Below are 25,398 nucleotides of genomic sequence, written 5' to 3'. Positions count from 1 at the left end.
TTTTAGGAAAGGAGTGCAAATTTTTTTATTAAAGGAATTACTATTGCCGCTTTCAATTAAATGTTTGCGATATTTTTTATATATGCATAGTATAATATTTAGATGTAATAGCAAATATATATAGCGATGTTTAAATATAAATGTTTGAAATTTTTTGAAATGTTTAAACTAGTATAACTATAATGCTTAATATAATGACTTTTTTTCATTAGCAACAACAGCAGTTGTTATACATTTTGTTGTTATTTATTTTGGAAGTATAATGTCACTTGTGGGACATTTTTATGTTTACTTTAATCAGTTCAAAAGATAAAATATATTTTTGCATAAAACTCCAGGAATGTGAAGTAAAAACGTATATAGAGTAAAGTTGGAAAAACGAAGAAATAAAAAAGTAGTATTATATACAAACATACATTACTACAACCTTTTCTTTATCAGGAACTAACAGAAGTGATCCAATAAATGTCATTATAAAACTGACGGCAGTATAAGCAATGACAATGCTTTTTAAAGTAAATCCTGCCTCGTAGACAACCTAAAAAGCAAAGTACTTTTTAAACAAATTTTAAGCATTGTTTTTACATACATACATGCATGCATACATACATGCATGCATACATACATGCATGCATACATACATACATACATACATACATACATACATACATACATACATACATACATACATACATACATACATACATACATACATACATACATACATACATACATACATACATACATACATACATACATACATACATACATACATACATACATACATACATACATACATACATACATACATACATACATACATACATAAATACATACATACATATTTTTTTGAATGGGGTCAAATTAAGCTAGGGGCGCCGTAGAAATCTCGCTCAGGGCGCTGGTAGTGCTAAAACCGGCACTGCATGCATATATATATATATATATATATATATATATATATATATATATACATATATATGTATATATATATATATATATATATATATATATATATATATATATATATTATATATATATATATATATATAAATATGTATATATATATGTATATATATATATATATATATAGAGAGAGAGAGAGAGAGAGGGAGTAGCGTCACTAAGGGGTGCGGACCACCCCGGGTGATACCACCACGACCTGACATAGAAGGGTGATACCAAATGAAAATAATGCAAGTATTACAGTACAGTTCATGCTTGAGTTAACTTATTTTTGCATTTGGAATAACCAATAGTTTTTAGGTTTTTTATTTTTCGATATTTTTTATTAATAACTCTTCTGTTTCTTTATTTCACACAAAAATCTTTCGTCTTTTATTCATTATCAAAATATTGTATATATTAACCCTTGTTTTGACCCTCATAAGCAAGTTTTAGTACGCTAGTATAACTAGTATAAGTATCAAATTTTAGTACGCGGAATGTCATAAAATATTCCCAAGGTATTGTTTTCTTAATTAGATCTTTAAATTTTTATTGGATGACTATTTATACCCGCGCCACTCTTTTAACTTTTTTTACATTTTTAGATGGCATTTTTAAATAATTGGCACAAATAGAAATTTACAAGTTATTAACTATATTATAACGTCATTACAAATAATCGAAGGTTTTTTTCTGTACCAATTGTGCGCATACTTATTACGATTATTTTTGTTAACTCGTGGTATTTTAAAAACGCACAAATTCGTTAGCAAATTGAAAAAAACGTGGTTTTTAAACACGATACATTGAGGCCCAATCCACACCAGTTAGATATTTGTTTGATGCGTTTAATGTCATTCAGTTTACCCACTTCAAGCTCTGGTTATTTAAAAAGAAGTTGGTACAAGATTAGCTAAGTTTCCTGGACGACCATTATTTTTGTTAACCTCTTGCCATTATGTCGGAGAGCTCATATAGCTATAGCCGTAAATAAAACTGTTAAGCGGAGAATAAATTATTTATATCATAAAACCATAAAAGGTTACACAATAGTAAGCTAAAGATAAAACTACTTCAAATTAAAATACCTTTTTGCATAAATAAAATATAAAGATTCTAAACTTTAAAATTATTTACATTCAGACTTTGTTGTAGACTTGTTCCAAACTTTAAAATTATTTACATTCAGACTTTGCTGAAGTGTAGAGATTATTGTGAACTTGTGGAAAAAATTAGATCGTTTGGTAAAAGTTAACAAATATAGAGCTGTCTCAAACGCCTTGAATTTCATGAATTTCAAAGTGCATTTATCTAAACTAAGGCAGCTTTTTATTATAAGTAATAAAATACTCAAAGAGATTAATAGAATGTCGGACTACATTTCTCTCTCCAGGGCATCGCGGTTTTTGACCTGCGATGCGATAAGTTTTGATATTTTTAAAATTTGTAAAATGCAAAGAAAATAAGTCTAAATTAATTTTTTTTCCAATGACAGACTTTTCTTAAAATCAGTAGAAATGTAACAAAAATGAAATCAATAGAAATAATACTTTGATTTCATCTTTTCAAAATTAAATGTAATAAGTTTTTTGCAATATCGTTTTAAACCTTGTTTTTATCTACATTGTATTATTTTTAATTTTAACTTTTAAGACCAACAAGACTATTGGCAAATGCATATTGAGTCTGCTGCAGATGTAAAACCATAGGTTAAGAAATTTAGTACTCAAAACAAAAAATATAAATATTTTTTTTTTAAATGAATTGCAGAATAGAATATTATTCAGAAAAATATTTCGTAATAAAATGTTCAATTTTTCTATGCTTACAATAAATTTATTTAAGATAATGTAGAGCGTATGATGAGCTTGGAGAAGCCTCAGAAGCAACTTCAAATACAGATTTCTAGAAAAAAACATTTATAAAAAAAGAAGAGTAGGTTTAAGGAGCTAGCTACAGCGACTGCTTTTTTGCTATTTCGTTAATGAATGGTTCTAATAATTTGATTTTTGATCCAATACCTAACTGCAAACTCTAAACTTTAAAAGTACATTTAAAAATATTTTACATATTTTCTTGAGAAATTTGTCTTAAGATGAAAATTTATATGTATATAAATATTTATTGTACATTTGCAGCGTTTAAAGGCTAAATTCTGAATCAAATTTGCTTCAGAAACAAGAGATCTGTGGCAGTAACAGATCCAGCATTTTTTTGTGTTTGAGAAAGCTAACATGGAGCAAAATCCAAACATTTTTATGATAATATTTATGTCAAATAATTATGCTTTTGAAAAATTTGCAATAATTGGAGGCTCGGAACAAAAAAGCCCTAAAATTTTATCTCTTCCGCCCCTCACGTGAGAGCAACAAGTTAATGAAATAATTTTTTTGCTATTTTTAACTAAATGTATATTCACTAAAAATTTTTAAGCATTGTTTAACAATCTATAAGCGTTCAAAAGTTATGACCATATAAAATTTGTAACCCCCTCAAATTGAGAAGGTTTAAAATTTTATATGGTCATAATTTATGAATGCTAAGATTTAGTACTAAGAAACTTAAAATTTATTAATGAATAAAAACATAGTAAGGAATAACGAAAAAAATAATTATTCCAACTTGTTGCTTTCACGTTTGGGCCAGGGGGATTGAAATTTTAGGGCATTTATTGCTCCCAGCCTCCAATCATTGAAATACTTTGCAAAGCATCATTACTTAAAATAAGTATAAACATACAAATGTTTGAAGTTTGCGCCATGTCTGTTAGCTATCTCAAATACCAAAAAATGCTGGATCCTACATTAATCTGTTTTTCGGTGCCTTCCAGGCCTTTTTTAGACATGAACCAAACGTAAACTTTCAAGTTGAATTCTCTTCAGCGGTGCTCTGTAATGTCTTGGAGCACCTAAAATAACCACAGCAAAATGTGTATATATACTTTTGAATCACATTAATACGTTTTGATCTAGTTTAGTTTATAACAAAAGATTGAATATCCTTTATCCAATCTTTTAAGAAAACCATTATGGATTTGGACTTGTTTGATCCAAGGCTCCAATAGCAGTATATATAGAAAAAATCATTTGATACCAAAATAAGGTAAAACATAGAGTTTATCGTATGACTGGAAAAAAGCTTAGAGTATAACAAAAAATCACTTTACAATAGCCAAAGTGTTAATTTATCTATCGTTATCAGTGAAAGATAGGTACAACATCTTGCCTAAATTAATAAACACGGTGTTTTTTTTGGTAGAGGAACACGTTAGAAAATTTAGAGTAATTTTTGCGCCATTGCTTAAAAATTGCTCTAAATTTAGTCAAAAATCATAAAAAACGTATCTTCAAACAATCAGTGCGAAGACTTATATCAAGAAAAACTAAAAATTAAAAAAAGATAATATTACCTCTTTGCTACTCATTAGCCACTCTGAATAAAAGTTATTGCCACTCTGGATAAGTTGTTTTTGTAGTTAGCAAACAAAGTTTTGTTTGGCTTAGTCGGCAAAAAAAAAAAGGTTCTCTCCCCCTCCCCCACCTTCATTTCTTTAAAATCTCTTTGGGACAGCGCTGGAAGTTATAAATTTAAAAATTTATAAAAAGAATGATTCTAAGAAAATATTATATTAACAATAAATTTAGGAGTTACCAGAATTAAACAGATTATTAAATAAAATAACTTTTACAAACAGTTAAACTTAAAAAGTTTGGATATTTTTGAAAATTTTAAGACCGTTCTGAATGTCAAGTTACGGATTATTTAATAGTTCTAACAAGCTTGGTATAAAGATGATGATTTTTTAATGAAATAATGATCTCCTTAAAAGTATGTAAAAACTTTTAACAAATTTGTTCATAGAATTTTGATTGATTTTTATATTTTTACTGTTTATATCAGCAATTATGTGAGTTGTAATGTAGTAACAGTGATCTTTAATGAGTTCAACATTATAAAAACCAAATTAATAAAAGTCAATAGAAAATTACTGTTGTAGAAATTCCAGAATACTCACCATGGAATATTATTTTAATTTAGGATTTTCAAACTTTTTATTAAGTTGGGAATGCAAAAAGCAAACTTGAAATTTGAAGTCTTACTTCTATTCTGAAATTTGACTTGATCAAATCCAAAGAGCGTACTCAAACTCAAGATGTATGTGCAATTGTATGTGCAATTTTCAAGTTGGACTTAAAAACCTACCTACATGAGAAAGCAAAAATCTTTTACGAATGCAAGAAGCGAACTTGAAATTTCAAGTCATACCTTCAAAGTTTGAAAGTGTGATGTTCTTGAAAACTCAGATTTAATGTCGTTTTTAGAAGTTCGGTACAGACCAGTCTAAAAAACTTGAGCAAACTTGAAATAAAAAACAAATCGCCATTATCATTTGTAAAGAGTTTTATTAAATTTTCTTTTTTCAAAATAATTTTGGAAATTAGTGAAATACAAATGAATCGTTGCATTTATACTTTATAAATAATTTTACATGTGCAACAGTTGTCAATTGCATTTCGGTTTTATCCTACTTATTCATTTCAGGTGAGAAAGTATTTATATCATTATAATTATGTTATTATGACTATAACTATATCAAACTAAATATTGTATACTTAAAAGAGTGCTCAATAGATAAACTAGAGCTATATAGTATATATGTTACTGTTACCCGTAGTACCAGAAATTAGGTAAATGCTCTTGTAATATAATTTAATATTGCAACTCTGAGTTTCATGTGTTACCACAATCATCAGGCAAGTAGTGAAAGTTTAATTTTGCTACTTATATATATATATATATATATATATATATATATATATATATATATATATATATATATATATATATATATATATATATATAAAAGTAGCAAAATTATATATATATATATATATAAATAAAAGTTTAATTTTGCTACTTTTATATATATATATATATATATATATATATATATATATATATATATATATATATATATATCGTAGTTATATTGGAACAATAGATGAAACATATCCTATCAGAAGTTCTGAGGGTGAAAATGCAAAATTTTATCAAATAAAAGAGCGTTTTTTTTTTTGAGCTGCCAGATAAATGAAGGTCCTTTAAAAGAAATTTTTTCTGCTTGTATTCACTAGGCTAGATGTGTTCTAAGATCCTGAATTTTTACTAACTCAACTGTTAAACAGGTTTTAGAAGCTCATCGGCATATCCACCTTTAGGGGACAACGTCCCATATAAGGCCGTCGCGGGTAGGTGTCACTTGAAGGGGAAGCCATTAAATTTTTTGCTGATTAAAAAAAAACACATTTTTTTTGAAATATGCCGACTAATTAGTCTAAAAGATCAAAATTTGAGACTGACTTGTCTAAAAGACTCAATTTTGTCGAAAAATTTGATGATGGAGTGGTCTCTCCCCTTTCCCCCTCTCCCTACACACACAAACACAACTCTTTGCGTAGGCCTTGGTTCTATATAATTAGCACAAGTGTGACAGTGGAATGTTGTTTTGGAATGTTAAAAAAAAAAAATTTTTAATTTTAAAAAAAGATTTGTTTTAAAATATCTCTTTTACAAATAAAATCACTTTTATAGAAATTATTGTATCTTTCTTAACTTAACAACATTGTTTTTTTACTCAATGATCTTTGTTTAGTTAGTTTACAAAGTTTTTCTACAAAATAATCTTTGGGTATACGATGAAATGTAAAGTTATAATGAGGAAAATGGTTCCGAAGTTGTCAAAGAATAAAAATATAAATAATCAAAACTTATCAATAAAGAAAATTTTTTATTGAAAAAGTAAATAAAAAACTCAATCTGAAAAAAAAAGTTATCTTGTGAAATAAAAAGAACATTCAAAAACAAATAAATTTTTAAATAAAATAATCTTTAAAATAGGGGTTATTATAATTATATAATAACCCCAATTTTACATTTAATATTTACAAAAATTATTGACAAGATTACATATTATGTAAATTTTAGTAAATATTTATTTTAATATCATGTTACTTTTATTATTTTTTTGGCTATTAAGGTACTTCAAAATTTTTTTTTAATACTTAAAAGACCTAAATTCAGTTATGAACTTAAGTGACTCATTTAATCATTTGGGATATAATAATATTGATTTTGTCAATATCAATCATTAGTTGTATCCTATATACACTTAAAAAATAACTTTTATGGCTTTTGAAAATTTAAAAAAACTCTAAGATTGCACTATTGCCATAAAGTTCTAAAATAGAAACAAATAACCATGAGCGAGATCTCGTCTCGTTCTCGTTTCTTGTGAGAAATGGGACTTCTCGTGAGAAACGAGAAATAGAAAATTCTCGCGAGAAGTAGAACGAGACTTAAATATTATATTATTTTCCAAATTAAAAATTATTATAATTTACAAATTGCTTAATAATTTGTTTTTTTAATTCATTAATATTTTGACTCCGTGATTTTAATTAGATTTTTAAAAAAAAATCTAATTTAAAAATTTTAATTAGATTTTAAATATTTTTAATTAGATTTTAAATTCAAAAACTTTTTGTATAAAATAGTGCACTTTCGACTTAATTTCATTAGTTTAATAGTGGAATTCAACTTGACACATATTGTTCATATTGAAAAGAAATATTCTTGCCTCATTTCAACGATCAAAAATGTCACCAAGAAAAAACCTCGAAAAAAAACACAGCCAAGATTACCATGAGTATTCTGAAAAAACTGACGACTCTCTTCTTCCTTCAACTAAGGAGAAACAACGAACCATGGTCGATATGCTTTATAATTGCAAAGTCCAAATATGGCAAAGACAATTCCACTCAAAAACAGTTTGACTCTGCAATGCTGGATTACTTTTGCACTGATCTGGCATCCTTTTCAGCAGTCGAAGGAAGAGGTTTCAAGAAATTTTTTGACATTGCAAACCCTAAACTGAGCCTTCATCACAGAACAACCTATTCAAGAAAGCTTTTAATTCGGTCTAGAGAAGTTCAAGCTGGAATGAAGAGGCATAATAACGGAGATTATGCCAAATCTAAAAAGTGCGGCATTTACTTCCGACCTTTGGACTTCTTGAGTTAAGGACAGCTACATCTCTTGGGCTTTTCATGCTATTGACAAAAATTGGAGATTACATCACTAGACACCCCATGTCAAACAGTTCCCAGGCAGAAACATAGGTACCTTAATTGAAGGAAAGCTGGATTCTTTCTTAGAAGAACTGAATTTGCCTGCTGATTTGCCAATGTACTGCGTGAACAACCAGGCAATAAACATAAAACTTGCAGTCAAATTGTCAAAGCGCCTTGACCTATACTTGTGCAACAATCATATTTTGCAATGTACAGTTCGAGACTCATTTGGAATGACTGCTGGAATGGATGATGCGTTGCAAACATGCAAAGATTTGGCTTCTTTAACTCACCAGTCAACAGTTGCAGCTGAGTTGCTTGTATCAGAATCAGACGCTCAAGGAATCAATTTTAGACAGTTACGCCAATCTGTTGACACGAGATGGAATAGTGAACTGGATTGTATGGCTTCTATCCTACATCTAAAGAGTGCAATTATCAGCTTATGTGCAAATGAAGATATTTTTTCTTCAAAGACCATCAGTTCATCACAGTCGAAATCAATCGAGGGAGCAGTAGAAATTTTGGCACCACTTAAAGAAGCTACAGAAACGTGGTCGGCTGAGTCTATTCCAACAATTAACACTGTCGCCGATTCTCTTTATTTAATCCATGAAAAAATTGATCAATTTATTGAGACGGATGGAAAAAATAACTACAGTGTCTTGTATGCAAAAAACTTGAAAAGCTGCATTGAGAAAAGATTTCCTCTTTGTCACACTGGAAACTTATTGAGTGCTGCAGCTTACTACTTAAATCCTGCTTTAAAGGGACGTCACTTGAAGCTCTTCAAAAAATTTCAAACAACAAAAGAATGGTTAGCCTCACAGGTTAAGGATAATGTTGAGTGCCGACCTGCTGCCAGAATCCTTTCAGCGGATTTGTCCCCTTATTCAAAACTGAAGCGCAAGTTAAACGTCAGACTTGAAACACAAGAGCCAACATCCGAACTGAATCCTATTTTGAGCGAAATGTGCCAGTATGAATGTCTCCCTGATGCCAAAAAAGACTTTCCGATTCTTGATTGGTGGAAATTGCATTCAAATACATTGCCAGAACTCTCTTCATTAGCTAGACAAATTTTAGCTATTGAACTTTTTAAGTTTTTTTTATGCAGATGCCCAAGGTTTTTTGTTTTTTTTAAGTCTAATTTGACTTAGTCAGACTTCAAAGTTCAAGTTTTTGGCTTTTTCTTCTAACGGCTGGAATAGTTTATTATATTGCCCGTATTAACAATAATTGATCAACTATAAAATTGTTTGAAAGTTTGCAACTAGTTACGAGCAAAGAAGCAAAGAAACATCTTGCTTTTGTTCTAATAATTGGTTTATTGAATAGCAAGTTGAGTTCCCGCGTACGTCTTGTATTATCTGTGTTCTGACAAATTTAGCTAGCTGAAATACATTCTTTCAGCTTTTATTGTGCATTTTAATAATAATTAAAACATTTTCAAATACATTGGCCTCCAAATTGAAATAAACATTAATTTAAAAATTGTAAACTTTCATGATGTCATATTTAACCTCTCGGAAAATTTTTATAGGCCTTATAAAAAAGCTAATGATGAATTATTGTATATTATTATAAATTCAAACCATCCCCCTCAAATTTTAAACAAATTCCTATTTCAATTAACAACAGATTAAATTGAAACTCTAATAGAGAAATACTTTTAACTCTTGCGAACGTGTGTATTAAGATGCTCTCAAAAAAATGGATTTAAAAATTTCTAGCTAAGATTTGAAACAAAAATTACAAAAAAGAGAAATAGAAATAGAAATAGAGTTTGGTTCAAACCATCGTACAGCAAAAATGTTTCAACAAATACTAATATTAGAAAATTACTAGATTCGACAAATATTCGAAAAGCGTTTTTAAAATTAATAAACAAACATTTTCTTCCCTCTAACAAATTGCAGAAAATTTTTAACAAAAATACTATTAAAGTAAGCTATAGCTGTACATATTGAAAGAGTTATAAAAGGCCATAATTTTGCATTGATTAATAAAAATGAGTTTTCAAAAAAAAAATACAGAAAATTGTAATTGCAAGCAAATTTTTGCATATTGCAATTACAATTTCATATTGCAATTACAAACTGTCCTATGAATGGTTAATGCTTATCAAAAAATATTATTTACAAACTTATTGCTTCCTCGCAAAACAACCCTGATAAACAATATATTGGCTTAACCAAGGGCAAATTAAAAAAACGTTATGCTAACCACAAACAATTTTTCAAACTTAAAAAATACTCAAATAAGACTATGCTGTCAAAATATATTTGACAACTAAAAAAAAAAAATATTAATTTGAAATTAAACTGGTTTAAAAACTGTCCCTGCCTATAATAACATTCCAAAAAAATATATACTATGTTTACAAGAAAAAATTGAAATTATTACTCAATTGGATTAAGAAATATGCAGACATGAAATATAGCCCTTTTCAAAAAATTATAAAAATATGTGACCAGGCTAAGTTATTGATTTTCTAAAGAATTCATTTTATAATATATACATATATATATATATATATATATATATATGTATATATATATATATATATATATATATATATATATATATATATATATATATATATATATATATATATATATATATATATATATATACATACATACTCCTAGTCGGCGCTTACGGTGATATGTTTTTTTTGGGGATATATTCCCGTTTTGTTGTTGATTTTTTCCTTATTCTATACTATATTTATCATAAATATAATTACTTTTTAATTTTATCTTTTTTTTTATTTATATATATTCAAATTTATTTTTTTATCACAAAAATAGGTTTTTTATATGTATTCTTGTTAGTTTTATTTATTATATACTATATTTCATTTTAATTTTCATCTATTCACAAAAACGATTAATTCAGTAATATGACCATATTTAAACCTAGCCGTAACCCTAACCCTAAGCCTAATCTTGATGCTGACCCAAACCAAACCCTCGGTCAATGTAGCAGCACTCTGCTGCAATGTATGTACTTTTCGTTTTCTATAAAATTTGCTTACGGAAACATTTTTTTTTTACAAAAAAACGATGCTTACGGAGACAAGAAAATAACGGATACACTATGTCCCCAATAATCCTAATGTCCCCGTAAGCAATACTATACTTGTGTGTCTATATATATATATATATATATATATATATATATATATATATATATATATATATATATATATATATATATATATATATATATACATATATACATATATATATGTATACATATATATATATATATATATACATATATATATGTATATATATATAATATATATATACATATATATTTGTATATATATATATATATATATATAATATATATATATATATATATATATATATATATATATATATATATATATATATATATATATATATATATATATAGACACACAAGTATAGTATTGCTTACATATATATATACATATATATATGTATATATATATATATATATATGTATACATATATATATATATATATACATATATATATGTATATATATATAATATATATATACATATATATTTGTATATATATATATATATATATATAAATATATATATATATATATATATATATATATATATATATAGATATATATATTTGGGGTTTGTACTCCTTAATAATTGTAAAACAATTATTTGCGACATAATCAATTATAATACCTTGCTGAAAAAAATACTTTTTCCATCATAGCACCAATAAAAACTGTTAAATTGCTAAGCACAAACCTAATCAAAAAGGATAGGAAAGTTTAAAAAGAATTTATTTTAAGTGCTATTTTGGTGAAAGGTACGTTAAATTAGGGTAGAGGTGTTTTTATTATATGATTTACATTCCTAAATAAAAGAAGTTTTTCCATATATCAGGTGTCTCACTATACTCGAGCTATCAATATTTTCACGTACTTTTGATATCTGACATGGGTAAGATTAGAAAATATTATTTTATTATTTTTTTGATCAATTATATAATTAAATTAAATAATTAATATTAAATAATATAATTAAAACAAAGGTGCTCTTAGCAAGTTTTATATTAGGTATATCTTGAAATATTGTTAACATATTTAAATTTTTTGTATATATTGACTAGCACAAGGTTGTTAAGTTTATAAACTTGTTTTATTTCGTATAGCCTTACACAAGGTTATTAAGTTTATAAACTTGTTTCCAATTATTAGTGTTAAATAAAACAGCAAGTAAGTTTAAGCAAATATGGAGTACAGAAAATGTGTAGCTGTGCAAAAAGAAACCAACTCAGTATAACCAACTTTTAAGCTTACTTATTTTTAAATATCTGTATAAATGCTTATCTTTAAAAGAGAAAACTTGGGTAATATATTTAATCTTCAAAAATATAATCAAGTATACTAACCTTAAATAATAACAAAACTACAGATGATGAATCAAACGCTCCAGCTAAAATGCATATAACAAGTGATTTCATTTTTGTTGAAAAAATGTAGTTGCTCATCTAAAAAAAAAAAAATTATTATTCATACTTTTGTATGTATATACATGTATACACATACACTACGTATGTATATAAATATATATATATATATATATATATATATATATATATATATATATATATATATATATATATATATATATATATATATATATATAAATTAGTAAAAACACTAATCTAAGTTTTCTCTTCAACAATATGCTTCTCTATTTCCTACTGATAGAGAAACAAGTTGTTCAAAAAAAAAAATTAGATAAATGTATTTACTAGTTTATCAGAGCCTGAACCAGCTTTTTTTGGTCTTTGAGATAGCTAACTTCCAGACATAGAGCAAACGCCAAACATTTATATGTTTATACTTATGTCAAATAAGGATGCTTTGCGATAAATTGCGATGATTGGAGGCTGAGAACAAAAAATTCCCCAAATGTTTTGCCCCCTCCCTACCCCAAACGTGAGAGCAATAAGTTGATGAAATATTTTTTGTACTGTTCTCAACTAGACTTATATTCATCTATTAATTTTAAGTTTCATAGTATTAATCTTTCAGCGTTCAAAAAAAATGACCATATAAAATATATAACCCCCTCAAATTGAGGAGGGTTTAAACTTTATATGGTCATAATTTTTGAAAGCTAAAATATTTTACTATGAAATTTAAAATTTATCGATGAATATTAGTCTAGTTAAAATCAGTACAAAAAATATTTCATTAACTTCCCAGCCTCCAATCATCGCAATTTTTTGCAAAGCGTCCTTATTTGACATAAGTTTAAACATATAAATGTTTGGAGTTTGCTCCATGTCTGGAAGTTAGCTATCTCAAAGACCAAAAAAGCTGGTTCTGGCTCTGTTTATTATTATTCTGCTCTTTAAGTACATTGTGCACTTTATTTTTGGAATCCACTAATATAATTTATATTAAAATTTAATATATATATATATATATATATATATATATATATATATATATATATATATCTTCTAGCCAACAAAAGTATAAAAAATGATTACGATATCTTTCTTGCCTATTAATATACTGTGTATTGAGTTAATCCCAATTATAAAACACCGTCTAAACCAAAAATCGACGGCGTTATGAATATGCAAAGAGGTTATGGAGCTCTCAAGACTGAAACCCTGGCTGTGCTATCTAAACACGGCAAAAACGGAAGTTTAACAGCTTGAAAACGCTGCTATTAAATAAAAAGTAAGTTGTAGAAAACTAGCAAAACATCACGAAATAAACTTGAACTCAACGTTGCTTGCGATATAAAAAAATCCCAAACCCCTGTTTGCATAGATTATTAACAAAAAAAACGTAACTTTGATATTAGTGACTTACTAAACAGCTTAGGTCTCTTAACAACTAACAAGCAACAGCAAGCAAAAGTTCTCAAACATTTTTTAAAGCGTCTTCATTTCAGTGTCTAGTACGCTAATTGGTAAATATTTTAGCAAAACTAACAATATCTTTTGTTTCTACACAGTTGTCGATCCAAATGTGCAAAACTTTTAGCCGTACTATTCCAGTATACTTATCATCAATTCAAAAAAGGCTTGACCACCTACCTGCTGATCTATCGATCTATCAGTCTTACTTCTATCAGACTCATCTCAATTACGTGCAAGCTGTTGAAAAATATAGTTAGGCAAATCATCTTTGGGCACCTAGTTGAGAGCAATTTTATCACACAAGAACTGGGTGGTTTTTTTCCCTATAAGTCATTCTTAACAAATTACCGTATGATAAGGAAATTGATTATTGATAAACTTACTCTCCGCGGACATTGTCAATGTCTTTGACAATTTTTACCATATGAGCCTAATTCAAATACAAGTAAAATAAGATAAAACAAAATCAAAATATTACAAGTGAAAGTAACAGCATTGAAAACCTTTGTAATGAATATAAAAATGGAATTCTAACAAAAGTGAGAGTTGGAGTTGACTTTCCAAAATGCGAAGAATTACGAACATTTTAGGAATATAGATTAAAAGATTTACTTCAAAAATAAGAAAATAAACGATAAATATTATAGATAAATTAGGATAATGCAACTTAAAACTAAGTTTTAAGTTGCATTATCCTAATTTATATATCTAGTGGATATAAAAATAATATTAGGAAATTTTTCTTAGTTTGTTTAGAAACTTTAAAGCTGACTTGTGCTTGTACGAATAAAATTATAAATTAAATCATGAAAATACCTTTTTTTACATTTAGTCTTACTATTTCATTATACGGATAAACGGTTTTAAAAAAAATAAAAAAAATTTTTTGGTGTTGTCAAGTTTTGAAATTTTTGGGATCTTTAAGTTTTAGAACTTAAAAGAGCTATTTTTTAATTTAATGTAATTTTATTTCGATACTTTTTAGACAAATTTTCAAGGTATCATTAGTCAATATGAGAATAGTGTTCAAATTTTATGTTTTATAGAATAAAACTAAAGCATTTCTAATATTAAAAACCATTAAAAGAATTTATAAGCAAAAAATGCTACTTTTGAAAAATGCAAATTCAAACAATACGGTTTTTGTTGATACTGTTTATACTGCTTTTTAATACGGTTTTTGATGATTTTTTTCCTGTTTTTTATACTATTTCTTATCATAAATGTAATTATTTTTTATTTTTTTACCATATTTTTATACCATAGCTTTATTTATTTTTTTATTATAAAAGTATGATTTTTATATTTATTTTTGTTATTGTCATTTATAAATTATATATTATATTTCATTTTAATTTTCATCTATTTACAAAAACGATTAATTACAGTACTATAACGATATTTAAACATTGTCGTAACCCTAATCCTAGGCCTGACCTTGATGCTTATCGAAACCAAATCATCAGTCGATGTAGCAGCACTCCGCTGTGGGTCAGGCTGATTGATAGTCGATGTATGTACTTTTCGTTCTCTATAAAGTTTGCTTACGGGGACATTTTTTTTACAAAAAAACGATGTTGTCGAGTACAAAATATTAACGGGAACACTAAAATGTCCCCGAAAATGCTAATGTCCCAGTAAGTATCCGTAAGTGTTCGTTTTTTTTGTAAATTCTGTCCCCGTAAATGATACTATAGGTGTGTGTGTATATATATATACATATATATATATATATATATATATATATATATATATATATATATATATATATATATATATATATATATATATATATATATATATATATATATATATATATATATATATATATATATATATATGTATATATATATATATATTTATATATATAACACCTGAAAATAATTCACTGTTTTTTTAAATAATTTTAATAATTGCAACTAATTATTGTGACAATTCTATATCAAGCCCTTTTGAAAAACTAATCTATATAATTTTATAGCTTAGATGTTACACTAACTAAAGCCTTTAAAGTTTTTAAAATACTAATAATAATTAGTATTTTAAAAAGTTAAAAGCAATAACCTAAATTTATTCGAAAAAAAATTATTCTGTTACATTTTTTTCGAAAGTTGGATTCAAAATAAATTATTAATACTTGCTTGAGAAGCGCTAATAAAGATTAGTCAACCTTAAAAACAAAAATGGCTTACTTGGTATACAGAAATAAGTTGTGCTGCACCTCCAGAAACAATTCCGATAAATATTGGAAATAAATAACCTTCATAATCTAGATAAAGTAAATATAAAATATGTCAGCATAGATAGTAATTAAAAAATGTAGAGCTATAAATGAAAAGTAGAGTAAATTTTTTGCAAAGTTTGATACCAAATGTAAATTATTAAATACCCATTGATATTAATTAATCAGAACATTTATCGTGTTTATTTCTACTATTGCATATATATAAGTTATTATAATATTATAAATGCATATTATAAAAAAAAATTAACAGTTAACAAAAATATTGTTACCAGTAAATAATTTAAGGTCAAAAATCGTTGATCAATTGTATGGACTTTTAGCTTTTGATACAGAAATTTTTATTAATTTTTAGAAAACTTGAAAAACTTGTGCATAATGTGTAGAAAACTAACAACTTGCGAATCTTCATTTAACGTTAAACCTTCTGTTTAAAATTAAATACTTCTCAAAGTCCTTTTCGTTTCTTTAAACCCTTTACTTAAATCTTTTTTTTTTTCTTGAAAAACTTATTTATAGTGTTTAATACTTTATGAACATTAAATAAAGCTATAAAAGAAGAACGATAATTATTTTAAGTAACGCTGTCGGTAAAGAAATAAAAATGAAATGTGGTTGTATGAAAAAATGGAAAAACACATTTAACGACAACCAAGTCTACAAGTGTAGAATTTAAATTAATTGTTGTTTCTGCGACCAAATATTTTAAAAATAAAACAAAAGTTCATGTTGACAATGAAAGATTCGAGTTGCTTTGCTGTTTCAAAACTAATTTTTCAAATGATAAACAAATAATTACATTATGTCTATTATATCTTTTACAAAAGTGATCTTCTTATAATTTACTAATTAGTTATTTAGAATATTATAAAATAGTAAATTTTGAATGTGTTATGTTACTAACTTCTTGAACCTTCTATAAAACTATACTTTAATATTTTCAAAAAAATTTCTAATAAAAGGCATAGACAAGTGTTGTGGTGTCTTTTCAGTAGTGATTTAAAATTACACTGATAGCAGAATAATTTAATACTAATTGACCTTACCGTAAAAAAGGTCATAAATCTGTTGGGGATTACTTGGACACAACTAGATTCAATTAGTATTATTACTTGTTTTAGGGCATATTTAAGTCTCCAGCACGTTCTGACTATTTCCCTACATCCCTATAATTCATTTGTTGACTAATGAATTTGTAAGCTTTTTTTATTATTAACTAAAATATCAATCTCAACTAATGAAACCTTAACATCAAAATTTTTTAACTTAGTTATCATGACTTGCACTTTGAATTTAAATTTTCTAATTTTGATTTTTTAAGAATGCTTTTACTTCATAAAATAGTAAAAATTTTTGGGTTTTTATTTTTAATATCGTGTTTAAGAGATTTATGTGGACAACAAGTTTTTATGTCTAATATTGTCAAAAAAATTAAAGTATTATTTAATATTATTACTTTAATTTTTTTGCAACAATGCTTTATTTTAACGCACAAAGAATTTCATATTTCAGTAAAAATTAAGTTTTCTTAAGCCGTTTTGCAAGCTTTAATGCTCCACCGCTGCCAGTTTTGAGCATATTTTTTCCAAAATAAACTCGTAGAAATATGAAAACAGATGAGATACTTTCACCAGAAGCATTTTTAAATGCCAGCATTGTTACAAGTAAGCAAAGTTTTGCTGATTAAATCTGACTAACTCTTTTTACACTCGTATATTTTGTCATATTAACATAACTATCATTGATTTCAAAGTATTACATTTAGTTTATTAAATATATATATATATATATATATATATATATATATATATATATATATAATATATATATATATATATATATATATATATATATATATATATATATATATATATATATATATATATATATATTGCGTTTTACGATTTATTTAATTAGTCTTACTGGAGAAAAGAGCAAAAATTATTTGCATCGACTACTTGGTGCTTTGAGTAAAATAAAACATTAAAAAAGAAAAAAAGAAAACAAAGGAAGTAAGAAATTTATTTTTACAAATGAGATTAAAAAAAAAAAAAAGAAAAAAAAAACTACCACAACAAATGAAGCAAGAAATTTATTTTTTAAATGAGATTAAAAAAAAAAAGAATAAAAAAATTACCACACGAAAGGAAGTAAGAAGTTTATGTGTGCAAACAAAATAAAAAAGTTGTAAATTACTGAAACATTCAAGCTATTTATAACATGGCAACTCCTAAATCAGAAAAACGAAAATTGAATCAAAAAGCCTTAACGAAAAAGCTTTACAGATGTTGTTAGACATGCAACAACAACAAATGCATATGCAATCAGTAATGACCGAAATGATGAAAGCATGACGTCATCAAAAAATCAAAATGATATATCATTAATAACTTCAACCAACAACGTTAAGAAACGACCGCTAGAAATAAATCAACCATTCATTGAAGCCGATATCTCAGACAATAAATGGTAGTTTCCTCAACGCATAGACAAGTTATACAAGTTATAAAGAAATTAAAAAGCTAACTGATTGAAAAGACATCTACAATGAGCTACAACCAGACATGCACTGCTGACTCAGATATACTAAAAAAATTGTATTTACCAGAGCAATTTCTAATTAAATCACGACACATAATTTGGAGCGTCACAGATGACTCATTTTTAAAGGTTATTTAATCGTAAAAATCAAATTAATCTGCATCAACTACACAACCAACACACATATGAAACAACGTAAGAAGAATATATTCATCACAAACCGCTTCTTTTTTTTTCTTTTTTTTTTTGGTCTTTATAACAATATCTAATACAATATTTACAAATATATCAATAAGAGAAATTACATGCAAAGAAATTGTTAAAAAAATACAGAATAAAGATAGAGAACGCGGATACTCAAAGAAGACCATACAGGTCTTGACACCGAGAACCGCTGTTGAAGAACTTTGAACTTAATTTAGATTTTAGAAAAAACAAAAATAAATAAATACAAATTCTAAACTTTTCATTAGTTATGATCTTTATGGCTTGAATTAAAATATTAATTCTTGTGAACCGCATGACTCAAGCGAAAATACTAATATCATAATATTCTTGATAAACAAATACGTTTCGCATCTTACTCGCATCACTGATTCTTGTTACTCAAATGTATCTTACAATTACACTAATCTTAATTGTTAATTAATTAATTAATAAACGAAAATAATAAGAATATGATTGCACTAGGTACATCCAAATGCACTTTAAAGTTGTCCAAAAGATTGTGTAGAAGAATTTATCAAATGTTGGTGCGTTTACGTTTACGCTTCCACCGACAAAAATGCTAAACCACTGTCAAAGGATGGTTAACTTCCAAAAGTATCATTTAAAAATTTATCATTTAAAAATTTAGCTTTAAAAAGCCTATTCATCATTTCAACCAAATTTATTTATTCTATTTCAAATACAAAAATCAGCAAATTTCGCGCCTTGTTAAATAAAAAAGACAAACTTTAATAGAACCAAACTCTTGAAAATCTTTTTCAACCATTTAAGCTTATAATAATTGACTTAATAAAAGAAGGTATTCAAGCATTCAATATTAATTTTCGATCCAGTCAAGATATTTTACAACTCATTGAAAAAGGTTTTCCGGAATGTCGCAAAGTATACCGATACGTCTTTCATAGATAGTCTCGTGTTTTTAGATGGTAAAGTCTTCATACGACACAAACTGAGATCAGTTTTGGTCGGTAGTTTGCATGAAGATTTTTTAGCTAGAAATTATTGCTAAAATAAAAAACTAAAAAGCCCTTGCTAAATCATCTGTCGTAGATGTAACAAGTTTGCACCCTTAAAACATAAAAAGTCGCTCGCAGAACCAATACTAAATGATTATATTTTTCAAAAAACAGTATTAGGCATGTTTCAAATAGCACGTCGCAACTATATAGTATACGCTGATAGATTCTCAGGTTGGACTGAGATAGCATCAACAAAAACAAACTCAAAAACATCTGTTATTTGTAACACGCTTAGTAAATATTTTATTAGTTTTGGAATTGCCTAGGAAATATAGACCACAGTTTAGCTTTTACGAGATGAAATAATTTTTAAATGATTGGGATTTAAAGTATCGCTCACCGTCAGCCTATTACCCACAAAGCAACAGCAGAGCAGAGGCTGCTATAAAATTGATGATATGTTTATTGACTACAAATTTTAGCCCAAGTGGATTGTTAAATACTAATGAAGTAGGAAAATCACCATTTTTACACAGAAATATACCAGTTCAAGATATTGGAGAATCTCTAGCCCAACTATTTTTGGGAGAACTATAAATGACCACTTACCGAATCCAAAGTAATTAAGAAGGGAGTGTTCTGAATTAGCCGATATGCGTAAAATAGCTAACATAAAAAGATATCATAATTCATTAAAATTTAAAAAACCCCAAACCCCTGCTAACCGTAGGTTCGAGCGTAGCAATTCAAAATCAGCATGACAACCTGCCTACAAAATTACCAAACACAGTACAAATTGTGAAAATTTTGCTGCATCAACAATATTGAGTAAAAATAGATGGAAGTTGACACACACTGCGAAATCGAATACTTTTACAAGAAATGTTCCCATTGACAAAAAACTCCAATATTCCGTGTCATAGTTCTAATTATCTTCCTATAGCATCATCAAAAACTCGACTCGAAAATTCACAAAACATTATACTAATGATGTTTCCCGTCGAACAAATAATACCACCAAACCACTTGTCATTTCCACCAACGAACACTACTGCGACAATCGATCCACCAACAACAACCTAACCCCCCTACAACATTTGAACCGCCTGTAAGAAGATCAACAAGAACAAGAAATATAGCAGTAAGGTTAAAAGACTTTATATTGTTAAAATATATATATATAAAGGCATATTACGCCATATTTATATAATAATCAATAAAAATTGCATAATACGCCATATTTATATAATTATCATAAATATATATATATATATATATATATATATATATATATATATATATATATATATATATATATATATATTTACATATCCTGTCTCTCTTGCCTAGCGCCGGCTCTAGGCACAGGGAAGAGAGGTAGGTGCCTCGGGCGGCACTTCTCTAGGGCGTAATTTTGAGTTTTGATTGTATATTGTCTGACATCCATAGATAAAAATAGTAGGACATAAAAGAAAGAAGCCTGGTGATTTCTACAGAAAGAAAAAATAAAAATGGAGAGAAGAGGATGAACAATTGTCGGAATCTTGAAGAAATTTTTTTAATAACACCAAGAGCAAGCCAACTACAACAATGAGAGATCCTTGTGATATTAGCGTTTATGAAATCTAAGAAATTCAAGTTGCAACAAGAAGTTCAAACTAGGAAGTGAAAAATGAGCTGAAAGATGAAAAATCTAAATTGGGAGATGAAGCAAATTTATCTACGACTTTGTAAATTGAATTGCCAGAAAAAAAATAGAGTTTTCAAACTTTATCAACTACAGACCTGACAGATCCTGCCAACTGGCCTGATCGAATTCCAGATGATCTTTGAGTGACTCTTGTTAAAAATGGTCCATCAGCACCTAATCCATCTTTTCTATTTCCTGTCAATGCCAACAACAGAAGATTTACTCCTTCATGCACGCAAAAAGTACTCAAGAATGGTGAAGTTGTTAAAAGATCCTGGCTTATATACTCTAAAAGAAAAGATGTTGTGTTTTGTTTCTCATGTAAGTTGTTTGGTAACATGGACATACATTTGAAAACAATCGGTTTTGGAGACTGAAAAAATTTGCAGACACAGCTGAAGGAACATGAAACTTCTAAAAATCACATCTGTTCATTAAGCAAATGGTTAAAATTAGCAAACTGACTAGATACCAACAAAACAATTGATGCATTATAACAATGACTTCTTAGTGCAGAGATTTAGCGTTGGCAGTTAGTTCTGGAAAGATTATTTGCATTTTTTGGGTAACAATGTCTTGTCTTTCGTGGAATTTCTGATGTTTTACATGAGAAAAGAAATGGAAACTTTCTAAAACTAGTTAAACTGCTAACACAGTTTGATGCAGTTATGGCAGATCGTGTTTAGCAAATTAAGAATGAGGAGATTAACACCCATTACTTTGGGAAAGATATACAAAATGAACTCATTCAAACAATTGCAAATCGAATTCGTGAAGAAATTTTGTGAAAACTAAAAATGGCAAAATATTTTTCCATTATAGTGGAGTACCCAAGATGTGAGTAAAGTGGAACAAATGGTAATTGTGCTACGTTTTGTTCAGATGGAAAATGCTGAAGTTAAATTCTATGAACATTTCATCGATTTCATACCTGTTGAGCAGACAACTGGTGCAGCACTCACAGATTTTATTCTACAAATGTTGACTCAAACTGGGATTCCAATTGAAGATATGTGTGGACAGGGCTACGACAACAGTGCGAGTATGAGAGGACATCAGTCAGGAGTACAAAAAAGAATACTGGAAAAGAACAGCAAAGCCTTCTTTGTACCATGTCATGCTCATTCATTAAATTTAGACGTTAATAATGCTGCAAATCTAGAGAGGTTGTGGCTTATTTTGGAATGGTGCAAGCCATTTATAACTTTCTTTGGGTCATCTCGTAGATAGTCAGTTTTGAAAAATCATCTTGGAAAAAAATCTTTCCAAAACCTTTGAGTGCAACAAGATGGGAAAGCAGGATTTAAACTGTTCGATCTTTTCGATCCTGTGCTGGATAAATCTTTGATACTCTTTTTGAAATCGGCCAGGACATTTCTTATGATCCATCTTCAAGTCATAAAGTAGAGGTAGTAGCTGAAAAGATGAAAAACTTTAAATTTTGTTGCTGCACTCTGGTATGGTTCAATACTTTGAACCAAGTAAACTTAGCATGCAAAGTTATTCAGAGTATTGAAATTGACATTTCTGAAGCCAAACAAACTTTAAACAAAACTGTTAACTTCTTAAAGTTATATACCTCAGATGAAGCTTTTGAAAAAGTTATTTCTGATGCAGAATTAATTGCAGCTGAATTAGATTTGGAACCATCATTTTCATTTGAAGTTTTTATTAGACCAAAGTTTAAAAACAAATGCTTTCTTATGAAACTCAAGATGATCCCATTATTAATCCAAAAGGTAGATTTAAAATAGAATACTTTAATTGCATTATGGATTGTGCTATAAATTCGATTGAACAAAGATTTAACCAGTTAAATGAAAGCTGTGATGCTTCTCAATTTCTGTACGATACTGCAAATATTAAAAAAGATATTTCAAAGGAAAGTCTTAGAGAAAAATGTTTAAATCTTCAAAAAGTATTAAGCACAGATACTTCTGCAGATATTGATGGAATGGATTATTAGATGAATTGCTTGCATTGTTGGAATTAATTGAACCAAAAACGTTACCATTAAAAGTTCTAGAGTTTATTTTTAGAAAAATAACTTCACTCCAAATGTTACTATTACTTTACGAATTCTGTTAACACAGCCAGTCGCATCAGTCGTATCAGTCGTATCAGTCGCATCAGTCGTATCAGTCGCATCTGGAGAGTGCAGTTTTTCAAAACTGAAATTAATTAAAGCCTACTTAAGATCTACTATGTCACAAAATCGTTTAACAGGTCTTTCTTTAATTTCTATAGAAAGTGATGTGGCTAAAAAATTAGATTTTACTGAATTATTGAAGGCTTTTGCATCAGAAAAGAGTAGGGGAGTAAACTTCTTTCACTAAGTCATGGTAAAATATGCCCATTTTGTATGTATTTCGCTTGCATTTTGTGTTTGTACTGTTTGGATTTAATGTTTTGCAAATATACGATTTTATACGCCACTCATAGTTTTACTTTAAGGTGTTTTTTTAATATATTGGTGCTTTTTAGTTAGGGCGGCAAACTGGGATCTTGTCTCGGGCGGCAAAATACCTTAAGCCGGCACTGAATATATATATATATATATATATATATATATATATATATATATATATATATTTATATAGAGAGAGAGAGAGAGAGAGAGAGAGAGAGAGAGAGAGAGAGAGAGAGAGCCGTAACCGCCGGAGGAGCCAGGGGGCCTAGGTCCCCTCCCCCCTCCTCCCTAATAATTTTTTTTAAATATTTTTTTTATTAGAAACCTATTGTAAAATATATGGAATGAATTTATTTCTATAGCATTTATTTTCTTGAGATAAACTTAAAATCTGCGAAAACCTTACATTTTCTCAATAGTGCATTTTATTGCAAAAACTGAAGTATTTATTATATACATGTGAAGTTTTTACACTTCACAACTCGATTTTCAAATCAAATAATGTTATTATCAACATTTATTTCGAACACGTCTTTAATAGGTACGGTATTATATACATTTTTTTGTAATTAGCTATGTAACTATTATTTCTACTGTTTTTAAAGTTAATATTAAGTTTTAATTTGTTATTAGTTGCAATCATTTATATCAATACTTATATCATTATTACGGCCAATAGTTTAAATTCCGAAACACTAAATTATTTATACTTAAACCATTTATTTAAATTTGAATAAACTTGTTTAATGTTGAACTTGGCATTGTTTTTAATTACAATATTTTCTGCAAACAAAAAACTAAATTTATTAACACTACGTGAACATTACTTTTCTTTACGGATTGAGGCAAAAGAAAATTTTTAGTAAGCTATTCCACCAGTTAACAAATGAGAAACATTGTGTTATTTTTTACTCAAGAACAAAGAATTTATAAATATATGTTTGTATGTATATACATATATATGTATATCTATATATATATATATATATCAAGGTTAAAAATATAAAGGCTAAATATATGTATTAAGGCTAAAATTTAAATAAAAATACTATTCTAATTTACTTAAGCAAAACGAAAACCATTCCAAACGCACATGGCAAATTCTAAGAGAAATTACTGGTAACACTAAATCCAAAACATGCGCTTTAAAAGACGGCATTAAAATTAATGATGAAATCATATATGATCCTCATAAAATAGCAGTTGAAAGAAACAAATTTTTTGTCTCCGTCGGATTTAATTTAGTAAAAAAAATCGAAATATAAAAAAAAAATTGATATCTCGTCCACAGCAACAACTAACCTTGATTCTTTTGAATTATCACTTGAGGAATTAAAATCT

At 27.4% G+C, this 25,398-nt stretch overlaps 1 protein-coding gene across 2 annotated transcripts in view; it reads right to left on the bottom strand.

The window, feature by feature from the left end:
- LOC100200820 (equilibrative nucleobase transporter 1) overlaps nucleotides 1-25,398 on the bottom strand; it is a 57,330-nt gene that overhangs the window by 11,793 nt on the left and 20,139 nt on the right. For both annotated transcript variants that reach the window (XM_065807909.1, XM_065807908.1), the window contains exons 3-5: nucleotides 16,180-16,256; nucleotides 12,494-12,592; nucleotides 417-538 (exon numbers count right to left, since the gene is read on the bottom strand). In XM_065807909.1, coding sequence (XP_065663981.1) covers nucleotides 417-538; nucleotides 12,494-12,592; nucleotides 16,180-16,256 — 298 coding nt within the window. The remainder of the gene's footprint in view (nucleotides 1-416; nucleotides 539-12,493; nucleotides 12,593-16,179; nucleotides 16,257-25,398) is intronic.

This window comes from Hydra vulgaris, chromosome 10, assembly GCF_038396675.1.
Source record: "Hydra vulgaris chromosome 10, alternate assembly HydraT2T_AEP".
Taxonomy (NCBI): Eukaryota; Metazoa; Cnidaria; class Hydrozoa; order Anthoathecata; family Hydridae; genus Hydra; species Hydra vulgaris.
This window is presented reverse-complemented; position numbering and strand designations above follow the sequence as displayed.